Source organism: Theobroma umbraticum, unplaced genomic scaffold, assembly GCF_002168275.2.
Source record: "Theobroma umbraticum cultivar Fairchild unplaced genomic scaffold, ASM216827v3 scaffold_81.0, whole genome shotgun sequence".
In the NCBI taxonomy this organism is placed as follows: Eukaryota; Viridiplantae; Streptophyta; class Magnoliopsida; order Malvales; family Malvaceae; genus Theobroma; species Theobroma umbraticum.
Genome location: NW_018397268.1, coordinates 4,054,189 through 4,065,855, shown reverse-complemented (window position 1 = coordinate 4,065,855; position 11,667 = coordinate 4,054,189). Strand labels below are relative to the sequence as shown.

Below are 11,667 nucleotides of genomic sequence, written 5' to 3'. Positions count from 1 at the left end.
TTTACCCACCCATTTCTTATCTTTAAATTCCATTTTTTTGTCACAATTTCAATAAACTTAACATCAAACATCATTAAAGCAAAAACCAATGCCTCCAAATCCCAAATTGATGTCACACTATCCCCTTTTCAATTTTTTGGATTTTGGCTGTTGGGAATATTTTGCGTTCACCTTCACTACAACCTCCGATGTCATATTTTTGTTATCTTTATTTTTTAAAATTTATACATACATATATAAATACAAATACATTATGATTTTGTTTATGAGACTCATAAAAATTAAATATAGTAATTGGATGTTGACAATTTATGCAATATCAAATATCATGCAATTTACTTTATGAGAATTTTTGGGTTGGGTTTTTTTCCCCAACTGCAAATTAACACAAATTTAACTTATACTTTTCATAATAATTTTTAAAAATATATATATTTTTTCAACATGAACTTTTTCACTTGCCACAAGAAAACCAAATTAGGCTTAAGTTGGCCTTCTTTCTCTGTGGGCTTAATTCGACTAACTAGCCTCCTTTTGTCTCCTTGGGGGTGCTATGGCACATGGGTTTTTACTAGAAAACATGCTAAATCTTCCTAAAGGAGTTGGTTTCTTATGATACATGTTAATGTGCTGAATTTTATAAGAGAATAAGCTTCGTCTAGAGAAAAGGTTAGGAAAGTCAGAAACAATAGGGTTGTGCCTCCTCCTTCTTCTTTTTAGAATAGAGTCCATTGTTGTATCTTATTTACAAGCCAAGAAGCCCACGGCAATATTGGGAAAAAGAATAACAAAATGGCCAAGGCCAAAGCAAGAAGATTGAAAAGTCAGAATAACTTTATTTCCTTCTGTAGAGATCAGAATGTTACCATAAACAACACATTAGAGAGATCAAGAGTCAAAGGCCCTTAACTCTCTACCTCCAGAAAGTCTAGCCCACCAAAACCAAAGTTTAATCTTCAAAATAAAACTAAAAATAGAAAAAAAAAAAGTTATAGGACTTGAGATTTTGGATGACATTTGATGACAAGTGTCATTTGCATGGCCTTATACTAATATTTCAAATGATCCACCTTCCCTTACCCTTTCCTCTCTTTTCCCCTTATTTCCCCTCTTCCCTCCCTCCATTTGCACAAAGCATCTCTTACAGCCAAAGGTCTTTTCCTTTTGTCCTCTCTAAAACCCCCCTTATTTCTACTTCCAAAGAAAGATTATATTCTTTCTCTGTTCCGCTGCTTTCCTCTGTTTTGGTTCTGTCTCTTTCGAATTACAGCCAGCAAGGACTCTGCTGCAAATGGCGGTGGCAGAGTTATCAACTTCCTACACCAAAACCGCAACCCGTTATCACTCCTCACAGCTCTCACTCTCCTCTGCATCTTCACGTTTCTCTCATCATTTTCGCCGTTCGTTTCGACCCACACCCAGAACCCGGAATGCTACAATCTCATGCTCTGTTACATCAGAGTAAGTGTTTTTTTTTTCCCTTTGTAAACTTAAATTCGAACATCTTTTATGATTTTTCTTTCTTTTTTAAATTGATGGGGTTTTGCTTGTTTTTGTTTCTTAGTCAAGTTCAAGCCCAGATCCCTGTAGAAGCTGAGAGTCCCAAGGGGAAGACTTGCTATGGTGTCTTCTGCGTCACTTATGATCTCAAAGCTGTATGTTTTTTCTTTTTCTCTTTCCTTTTTAATTTTTGTCTAATATTGTAACATGTTTTGAAACCAGCAGCCGAATTAAGTTAATTCATTAGTGTTAGTAGGTTTTTGTGTGTGCGTGTGTTTCTTTCATAGTTCCATGGAAAACGGTTGTAGTGTTAGGGCATTGATGTTGGGGTATTATTTCGTTGATAGATTTTCTGAATTCTTTTTGCTGCTTTTGGAGTCAAAAAGTGCATATGAAAACAAAAAAAAAATTCTGTAGAAATAAGAATCAAGAATTTATTGTAACAAGGTGCATGATTTTTCTTTTATGAAGAACAATTCTTCATGTGTTGCATCTTAATCGTCTGTTCATTTTTACTGATTATGATTTTGTTCTCTATCAGTTGCTTTTTCTTTATAGCAACTCTTTAGTATAGCAAATAAAAGTAAGTATGAAACAAAAGCATAGTAAATAGTCTCACCAAATTTCTTTGTCAATGTGTGTCATCTTCATTACTTCTGTACTTGTTCATTAGCTAATACTTTTCTATTTTGAGTTGCTATGAGATTAAACTCCATCTCACCCTCAATAGTGTTGGAATAAAAGAGATTAGTGGTGGAACCATTTCACTCATGTAAGCTTTTCAATTTAAAGCCCACAGATTAGTCACCTGAACCTTTTTTTCTTTCCTTGCCCACAACTTGGTCATCTTCGATTCTGGCATCGTGTTTGTTTGAATTATTTAAATTATGGTGGCATCCGTATATCATCGTTGCAATTGTTAACAGGAAGAGGAGACAAAATCCTGGGAGAAATTAGTAAATATAGCTGTCTCTGGCGCTGCTGGGATGATCTCCAACCATCTTCTTTTCAAAGTAAGTAACTTCAATTTAAGTTTAAAATCCCTTTCATGTCCATTGAAGATTTATTTAGGCATAATGCTTAAAAGAACCCTTGATCTATTTAAGAAAATTCAAATAAGTCCTTATTCTTCTACTGAAATAAAAGAATAATTATTTATTTGAATTTTTCTGAACAGTTCAGGAGCTTTTTTAGGTATTATTCCATTTTATATGTTTATAGCTTTTCCTCTGTGAATTCATCATCATCTATACTTGCTGTTAACCAATTAACCAGATGCCCTTCTATAACACTGACTATACTAAAAAAAGGTTATTATTGAGGAAGGATTGTGTGCACCAGTGAAGTTAAGTATCATGTGAGGTTAAACAACTTACTTAACACAGACTTGGTTCAATCCAGCTGCATGCTTGGATCCAAATGTCCCGTAGGATATAGTGAATGAAGATAACGAAATCTTAACAGCAAATTATATTATAGTTACCATTTCCAGGGCATTATTCTACAGTAGTTATAGTGATAGTTTCCTATTCCTTCAAATTTCTAGCCTTAATCTCATTAATTGTCCTCTTTGCTTAAATGCGATGGAAATAAATAAAGGAGATATTCCCCCACCATGTCCAAATATGCTCCACTAATAAATATTGAGGTTGATGCTTGATAGTATCTTGATGAAAAGGTTTCTTTTACGATACTGCATTAATGTCCTGGATATCTTCATTAGAGAAAATAGTCCTTCATAATTCATGAAATTTGTATTTAAGATATATTAGTAGCTAAGTTGTTTTGCTCTTCCAGCTTGCATCTGGTGAGGTATTTGGACCAAATCAGCCAATTGCTCTGAAACTATTGGGATCTGAAAGGTCAATACAGGCTCTTGAAGGTACGGCTCTTGATTTATTTTTACGATGGATTTTGACTAAGTAGATGTCAATTGTAATTTCAAAATGAAGAAAACTGTATATTTCTTGAGAAAAATGGGTATCATTTCCATGAGCTGCATATGTATCTATGACAATGAACTTTATGCACACCCAAACTATTGTTGGAGCATTTACTGTGAAAAACTCTAGACTTGAAGTAACTTGTACTTGGAGAAAATGGTCCTCCTGAAACTCTTTTGATGCAAGGAACATAAACAATGACACTCTTTCTGTAACTGTTGCCATTCTCTTCAACTGATGTCCTCAAATTGATGTCCTAATGCGTGCAGGAGTGGCAATGGAACTTGAAGATTCCTTGTTTCCTCTATTGAGGGAGGTTAGTATTGGAATAAATCCATATGAGGTGTTCCAAGATGCTGAATGGGCTCTTCTGATTGGAGCAAAGCCACGAGGGCCTGGAATGGAACGAGCTGACTTGTTAGACATCAATGGGCAGATCTATGCTGAGCAGGTGCTTTCATATTTTTTGGTTTTTTTTTTTATTTATTACATGTTAAAATCAAGCAGCAGTCATGACCTTGGTTCTAAACGTTTTAGGGAAAAGCTCTCAATGCTGTTGCATCTCATAATGTCAAGGTGATAGTAGTGGGCAACCCCTGCAACACCAAGTAAGGAGCTTTGCCATTAAGGCTGTTGCTGCTGCTTTCATTGTCAAAATGATATGCATCATATCTTTGTTATTTCACTGTGCTTGGTGCCCAAGTGTATAGGCTCCTTTAATGCCTCTAATTCATTATTGTATTCTTTTAATGCAGTGCCTTAATTTGTATGAAAAATGCTCCAAATATACCTGCAAAGAATTTTCATGCTTTGACTAGGTTGGACGAAAATAGAGCAAAATGCCAGGTATATGTATTGCTTGAGTAATACCTGTTCCAGTAATTGTTTGTTATTAATTTTCACCTGCAAAAATAATAATAAAAATACAGTTTTACATGAAAGCAATTGTTTCTGCAGCTTGCCCTAAAAGCTGGTGTCTTCTATGATCAAGTGTCAAATATGACAATTTGGGGAAATCACTCAACCACTCAGGTATTAAAAACTGTCTTAGAAAATGCATAGATTAGGTTCCGAAGACTTTGTCATAAGCTATTCTGTATGTGATTTTGACTAGGTTCCAGACTTCCTAAATGCTAGAATCAGTGGCTTACCTGTCCAAGAGGTCATCAAGGATCACAAATGGTTAGAAGAGGAGTTCACTGAAATGGTCCAAAAGGTAAGATATATGGAACCATTAAGTAAATCTCTGAAAAGCCATGCTGAATAAAACTTCATGAGCTATTTGGGCCTTATCTTTTATCAGTTAAATGCAATAATGTGATTTGCAGAGAGGTGGTGTGTTAATTCAGAAATGGGGAAGATCTTCAGCTGCATCTACTGCTGTGTCAATAGTTGATGCCATCAAGTCTTTAATAACTCCAACACCTGAGGGTGATTGGTTTTCTTCTGGAGTAAGTTCATGCCTGCAGAGTATACATGATCACATGCATGCATGTTCTGCCTTTATTAACACCATCTTTACCTTAACAGAGAAATAATTTGATACCCAACCTTCTATAAAGAGGGAAAATTCTTTGGAAGTAATTGTATATTTGAGATCCATTACCTTTACAATTTTTGAGTATAGTCTCCATTGTAAACGGGGAATATATTGCATATGTGCCCACGTGCATATTTGTATATAACTCCAAACATATATATCTGTGTAGCCAGAAAATTTTGATTCAAGCCTTTAGTCTAATATAGGTGTTTGACTTGAGCTTCTTTACGCTATTTCTCATGTTGAGAACAAGTATACTGTACTTTGTTTTGCATAGAGAGTAAAAACCCATAGCAGTTTTCTAAGCTGAACAAGATTGTACATTGTATTTATGCTGTTTCAAATCATTTCCATTCTTACTTCTTTCAATGCTAATGTAGGTTTATACCAATGGAAATCCATACGGTATAGTGGAGAATATCGTTTTCAGCATGCCATGCAGATCAAAAGTAGGAAATCAAAGACTTTCTTTTATCTTTTCTTGAAATCCTTTTGTTCACTCTTATATAGAGTTTAAGGCAACTTTAAAATGTCATTTTGAATTCCGTTCCGTAGGGAGATGGTGATTATGAACTTGTCAAGGATGTGATCTTTGATGACTATCTACTAAACCGAATTAAAAAGGTAAGCTTTTGTTTCCAGCAAGAATTTTGTGGACCTAAAGGGGAATATGGAACTTTTGAATATCACAGTATGAAATGAGCACACTACATCCATACATTATAGCACTAATTTTATACATTGTTACACCAACGAATTTGCCAGACAGAAGCGGAGTTGCTAGCTGAGAAGAGATGTGTGGCCCATCTTACAGGGGAGGTAAACGACTAAATGTCAAGAAACAACATTGTTCTCACTATTGCTGAAAGATGCAGATCAATGATTTAATGCTTTTTTCTTCTCTTTCAGGGTATTGCTTACTGTGATCTACCTGAGGATACAATGCTTCCTGGAGAAATGTAAATCAGGTGGAGCCTTTTCTTCCAATTATTTGTCCATTTACCACAATCAGCTGTTGGGCCAAAAAATGAAAAGGAAGAAGAAAATGAAATCACATGTATACTACATTGTTCATTGTATGAGTAGCATAGCAGGTAGTAATCTAGTAATACCAAAAAACATGTCAATGTTTACCCACTTGGTAGATTGTGATTAAAATATAAAACACTAGTCTCCAGCATGTGCCTTTGATCTTATATCGTGATTGCCAGTTAACTGGCTACATTTGCCATGAACCATGGCCATTGCACCAGATAAGTCTGAATCATCTTGGTTACCGTTGAACAACTGTCTCATATACATTGGCAAGTACATTATTCTTGGAAGCCAATTGTTTATTTATCAGTTTTTGCGGCAAGAGCAAAACAGTCTATTTAACCAATGCTCAAATGTGGGGTTTATACTCCAATGCTGAATACATGCTTGTTTGAGCTGGCTGCTATTCCAGGACTGGAAAAGCATCTTATCTTTCGAGGCAGGCGATTTGACTGTCTCTTTCTGAGGAATTGAACTACTCTGATCTAAAGCTGAAATTAGTGCCACAAACTTTCCACCGGAATGTTTAGGACCTTTTAAATTTTAGAAAAATGTTTTTCATTTTCCACTAAATATGAACAATAAGATAAGATAAATAACTAAATATGGGAAATTGAAAAACAAGAAATGCCAGATGTAGGGGAAAAGTTTTCTTTCCTTGGACAAATTAGTGGAAAAGTTGGAAACCCACTTCTAGCAACTTTGTAATATTAATGAGGAAATTGAAGAGAGAGATTTTTCAAATTACTTATATTGTAGAAATGAAGATTAAATGTGGAAAACATATTTTTAAAATCAATCAGCATTTTGCACTTGCTTAGATTGAGTTTTTGAAGCTTTAAGTTTTTCTGGAATTTGTATGATAAAGCTTTTGAACCTAATTAACCATATGATTTACTCGAATATTGTGTTTACGCAAGGGAAAAAAAAAGCCTTTAACAATATTTTATTAAATTTTTTTCAATGGAAAAACAGAAGATACAAAATGAAACGAAGGGAGAGAATGGGTTCTTCCCTCTTTGGCCATTAGTAAAAGCACAGAATTTCCCAGTTCTTGGTTGAACCCAAAGTTTTAAAGGAAAATTTCTTTGGCATCCATTCATTACAAATGCATAGATTAGCAAAAGGATTCCATTTATTCCGAACAAAAGAAAAGACAAAAAAAAGTCTTGGTTGATATAAGAATCTGCTCTTGCAAGCAAATGACAAACAACAAATCCAGTTATACAAATACAGTTGCTAAGACCCATACAAATGTATTATTATGCATCCATCGTTCAAGAATTTTGAATACAAGCATTTGGTAACGAAGTAGAAAATGATGATGGAAACCGTAATAGTCATGCAAATGCTTTCCTTTCAGAAAGCCCCCCAAAAATATAGCAATGCAAAAGAACTTTTAATAACTTTATCCCAACATGCATTGTAAACAAATATGCAAAAAAATCTGAAAAGGAATGTAGGAAAAGAAGCAAGCAAGCAATCAATGTATGATGGCTTACAAGTTACAAACCCATAGTTTTTTTTTTTTTTTTACGTATGATGTAGTACCTTACAACTACATAATCTAAGCAATTCTTAAGGATTACAATGAAATAATAAAGGTATAGGTTATCATTTTGGCAATCATCATAAAACAAGAAAATAAATGATGAACCTCCAAGCTGCCTAGTCAACCTATAGGGATAACTAACATACCACCCAACATTTTTAACCAATTGATGTGTTTGGGTGAATCATAGCCAACTCCACTAATTTATGTGTTACCTGGTATAGATACAGGTCCCAAACTTCAAACTCACAGTTATTATTAAAACCCATAAGAACATCAAGAAGAACCACCCTCTTGCCAGAACAGACCCTGTTTTCCCCGAGAGTAAGCTTGCCATTGGCAGAAAATTGGACGAGTTAACATCACCTTGTGGCAAGCTGAAAGAAAGAACAATATTGACATTCCCATTTTTGCCATGTGACCAGTCCAACTGATTGCTAGATGAAGTCATGTTTGTTATTCTTATCATGCCAGCCACAACATGAACAGAACTGGAGGCTTGTGCTGCAGAATTTAGCTTGAGAGCTGCATCTTTTGAAGGGAATTCAGAGGCAAATGCAGGAGGAGCAGGAAAGCTACCCAACATGTGACTGGCCTGTTTAAGAAATGGATACTTGGTACCTGCACCATAAAGAATACACCAAAAGTGAGCCCAAATGAAGACAATGCTGAAATATAACAAGGAAAAAAGGCATAAAGTGCTAAGCATTTCCAACATCTTACCAGGTTCAAATTTTGTGGGCACCAACTCTTGCTTCGAAGAGGATGCATCACTGTTGCCAAGTTCTTCCAAATGTTCACTTGCATTGGACACTTGCTCAGTTCCTCCATTTGAATGCTGTTATCATGTAATAATAAGTTAATAAGAAGCTGCAAAAACTTCTACACGTATTAAGACAAAGAATCAAGACAAGAAGGAATTATGTACTGTTTGGGCAAGAGGTTCTTGGTGAGAAACGGGGATCTCACTACCCACCATTTGATCAGAATCAAAAGCCAGAGGCTGGTCATCAGCATCAACAAATGTAAGATACTCTTCAAGGTCAAAAACATCAGATTCTGGGTCAATGGGGTTTGAAAGATCATTAGCTTCCAAGAAATATCCATCATTGGCAGGAAGATAATCAGTAACATCCAGGTATGGCTCATCAAGCAAATAGTTATCGTCAGCAGGATTGACATTTTCAATTGGTTCAACAACATATTCATCCTTAACTGGTTTTGCAACTGTGCCTATCCCATTTGGCTGAGGTAAATCAGAGAACACATACTCATGATGTGGCTTTGAATCACTTTCAGTGGAATGTATGACTGTAGGCTTCTGACAATCCTCAGTGAACTCCCTTGAATGTTCAGCATGGTTGCTAGATTCCCCATAATAGAAGTTTGAAGGAAGTAATGCATTCTCAGGCATATTGCCTGGTGGCTTTTGATAGTCTTCACTAAACTCCCTTGAATACTCAACATGGTTACTTGATTCCCCATGATAGAAGTTCTGTGGAAGTACAGCATTTTCAGATGGATTGCCAATGTCAAGATTCTGGAAAGAAGCAACATTTTTCAGAATTTTGATCATCAAATTAGTACAAAACATGGCTGAAAAGACGTGGTAGAATTACTAACTAAACGAAAAATAGATTCTTTCAATTGAAAGAAAGGACAAACTAATTACATAGATTCTTTTGATAGAAAAAAAGGACAAACTAATTACGAAGAGAACACAGACAAGCCTACTAGTAATAAAGAGAAGGATAGCATCTAAGCAATGAAGCCAATTCATCAATAGCTAAAATGTCTGATCTAGCAATGCTACATACTATCATTGTATTCACCAAATTAATAAAGATTTGTCTCAAAGAAGTGCCAGGAGACATTTACTGCCAAATTGATCACAAAGAAAGCCTAGAAAAAAGTAAGGACATCCCTGACCCAACTCTACAAACAAAAACACCACATACGCACTTCATTTTCCAGCACAAACTAAAAAGCAATTTTCTTGAAATTTAATTCTCATCCAAGAAAAGATCAGAAATATTTGGTAGTAACAAAAGCATTTACCGAGAAGTGCCCAAAACAACACACACCTCATCAAAATCATTCACTTCAACAAAAGCATCATAATTGGCAACCTCTTCATCCACTGCCACAGCATGTTGACCAGGCACGAAAATTGTGTCATCATTCTCCCACTCCTCTTCAATAAAGGGTGCCCCATACTGCTCCCCGTTCTTTGGTCCAGACCCGCTCTTCTGAAATACTCTACACAACACAAAAGCATCCTTCCACACCCAACAACCCAATGTTAATTCCCAAACAAATATCAAACAACAAGACACTAAAATGCTACAAAAAAGACCACAATCCTACCTGTTGAATTCCAGATTTCTCCAATTCCTCATCAGCAAGGCGGTACTCATGCATTACCCAGTTAGTCCTTTCACCTCGTGGGGCACGGCCTTTATGATAAACTAGGGTTTTCTTCATGCCAACAACCCTTTCCCTAAAGCGAATTGGACGGTCCTTGCCAGTTGTCTTCCAGTAGCCCCTCTCAGTTGCCCTATTGGTCCTCGACCCATTCCCATATTTCTTGTCCAGTGCACTGAAGAAGTACCACTCTAGGTCCCTGCTCTTCAGCTTTGACTTATCTATTAAGAACAAAATTTTGATTTACAACTAAAAAATAAAAACCCTAAAATCTAGTTGCAAATAAAAGACAATCGTAAACTCAAAGCGGCTATGTTCAAAAATTAAACTTTAAGCAGACAAAATTGAAAATTAAAATCAAGAATAACCAATTTCAAGAATGTTCTTTTTCCATTTTTTTCAAAAAAACTTGCCTTCAGATAGGCTTAAACTCAAAGTGGTTATCTTCAAAAGTAGATTTTAAAGCGGAAATTGAAATTTTAACCCAAAATTCAGGAATTTAACTATATAATTGACCAAGTAAGAACATACCAATTTAAACTTTTTGAAACAGAAAAAATACCCTTAAAAAAAGGTTAAGCTCAAACCGGGTATCTTCAATAATCAAATTTTAGAGCAAAAAATTGAAATTTAACCCAAAACTCATGAATTTAACATATAATTAACCGAAAAAGAAAACCCAATTCCTAACTTTGAAATTCAGGACCAAAAAAAAACCCCAAAATTGAAGAATTAAACAACAAAATGACCGAGCCAAACGAAAAAGAAAATTCGAACTAAAATTACCAGGGAGATCCCAAGGCTCGGATCTGTAAATATCAATAACAGATATCGCATCGAAGGAAGGCTTGTTTAAGACTTTGCGTTTTAGATAGTAACGAACGAGTTCTTCATCGGTTGGGTGGAACCGGAACCCGGGAGCTAGCGAGGTTGCTGAGTCTCGACTCATCAAGCCACCAACCAAAACAAAATGAACTAAAAACAATAAAGGGTTTTAAACAATTGGGGATATTTCTTCTCCAGTAATAAAAACAAAAGGGTTAGACGGCGTCGGGAGGAAGAAAGCAAAGAAAAGCCATTGCAAGAAAAAACTTGGCAGGGTCTGAAGTTGGAAGGGTTCTGATTTTTCAAGGAAAAAGAGGTGGGGGCACTGATAAAGTCACATGCAGTGGGTGTCACCGAGGTTGATGGACTGACACGTGGATGTCGGCGGAAGGTTGGTATCACATGATTGGCTCGTGAGACAGTTAGTCGCGCGTGCAACGGTAGAAGATTCTAGATTTTTGTTAGTATATACGGTAGCTATATTATTGGGTTGCGTAGAGTGATCCGTATTGACGTAATTGCGTCCGTCAAAGTTTTGGCAGACGGGGGATGAGCCATGGGACAGTTGTACCGGATTTTAGGAAATCCGAATCTTTCCAAGTAGATCTTGTGTTATCATTAATGGAGATTGTTTTACTTGTTATTTGCACGAGTAAAACTAGAGGAAGCATGTGACCAAAAGGAAAAGCTTACCACTTTGTATTTAATGCTAATCATACCATATCTTTCCAAAATAAATATTAATAATAATTAATGCACGGTAAAACAAAACAATATTATCATATTAAGAGTGCAGTTAACACTTAGAATTTGTTTGGTCTTATTTTTTTAATTTAAAAGTTATTATA

The 11,667-nt window shown here is 35.6% G+C and overlaps 2 protein-coding genes across 3 annotated transcripts; one reads left to right on the top strand and one right to left on the bottom strand.

The window, feature by feature from the left end:
* Positions 1–1,047: 1,047 nt before the first annotated feature.
* Positions 1,048–6,340, top strand: LOC110425150 (lactate/malate dehydrogenase family protein). Its single transcript, XM_021439966.2, has 14 exons — positions 1,048–1,461; positions 1,565–1,655; positions 2,427–2,513; positions 3,298–3,382; positions 3,713–3,894; positions 3,981–4,051; positions 4,199–4,289; positions 4,401–4,475; positions 4,558–4,659; positions 4,772–4,894; positions 5,364–5,432; positions 5,539–5,607; positions 5,749–5,802; positions 5,893–6,340. Exons 1-14 carry the CDS (start codon positions 1,292–1,294, stop codon positions 5,944–5,946), a joined length of 1,323 nt encoding a protein of 440 aa, XP_021295641.1. The 5' UTR covers positions 1,048–1,291; the 3' UTR covers positions 5,947–6,340.
* Positions 6,341–7,398: 1,058 nt separating this feature from the next.
* Positions 7,399–11,121, bottom strand: LOC110425340 (NAC domain containing protein 2). Of its 2 annotated transcripts, none has more exons than XM_021440229.2 (6): positions 10,781–11,121; positions 9,938–10,215; positions 9,655–9,849; positions 8,499–9,110; positions 8,294–8,408; positions 7,399–8,191 (listed from the first exon to the last, which is right to left on the bottom strand). In XM_021440229.2, the coding sequence occupies exons 1-6, from the start codon at positions 10,941–10,943 to the stop codon at positions 7,782–7,784; spliced, it is 1,773 nt and encodes a 590-aa protein (XP_021295904.1). In that variant the 5' UTR covers positions 10,944–11,121; the 3' UTR covers positions 7,399–7,781. The 2 variants fall into 2 exon arrangements, with proteins under 2 accessions (XP_021295904.1, XP_021295905.1); XM_021440230.2 differs by having other exon boundaries at positions 8,547–9,110; positions 10,781–11,120.
* Between the last annotated feature and the right edge of the window lie 546 nt (positions 11,122–11,667).

Excerpts from the sequence above, each read along its gene's own strand:
- LOC110425150 (XM_021439966.2), top strand. The coding sequence starts at position 1,292 with ATGGCGGTGGCAGAGTTATCAACTTCCTACACCAAAACCGCAACCCGT. Across the intron at positions 5,608-5,748 it reads TACTAAACCGAATTAAAAAG|ACAGAAGCGGAGTTGCTAGC; the intron begins GTAAGCTTTTGT and ends CGAATTTGCCAG. Across the intron at positions 5,803-5,892 it reads TGGCCCATCTTACAGGGGAG|GGTATTGCTTACTGTGATCT; the intron begins GTAAACGACTAA and ends CTTCTCTTTCAG.
- LOC110425340 (XM_021440229.2), bottom strand. The coding sequence starts at position 10,943 with ATGAGTCGAGACTCAGCAACCTCGCTAGCTCCCGGGTTCCGGTTCCAC. Across the intron at positions 9,850-9,937 it reads AGAAATCTGGAATTCAACAG|GATGCTTTTGTGTTGTGTAG; the intron begins GTAGGATTGTGG and ends TGGGTGTGGAAG. Across the intron at positions 8,192-8,293 it reads GCCCACAAAATTTGAACCTG|GTACCAAGTATCCATTTCTT; the intron begins GTAAGATGTTGG and ends TTTATGGTGCAG.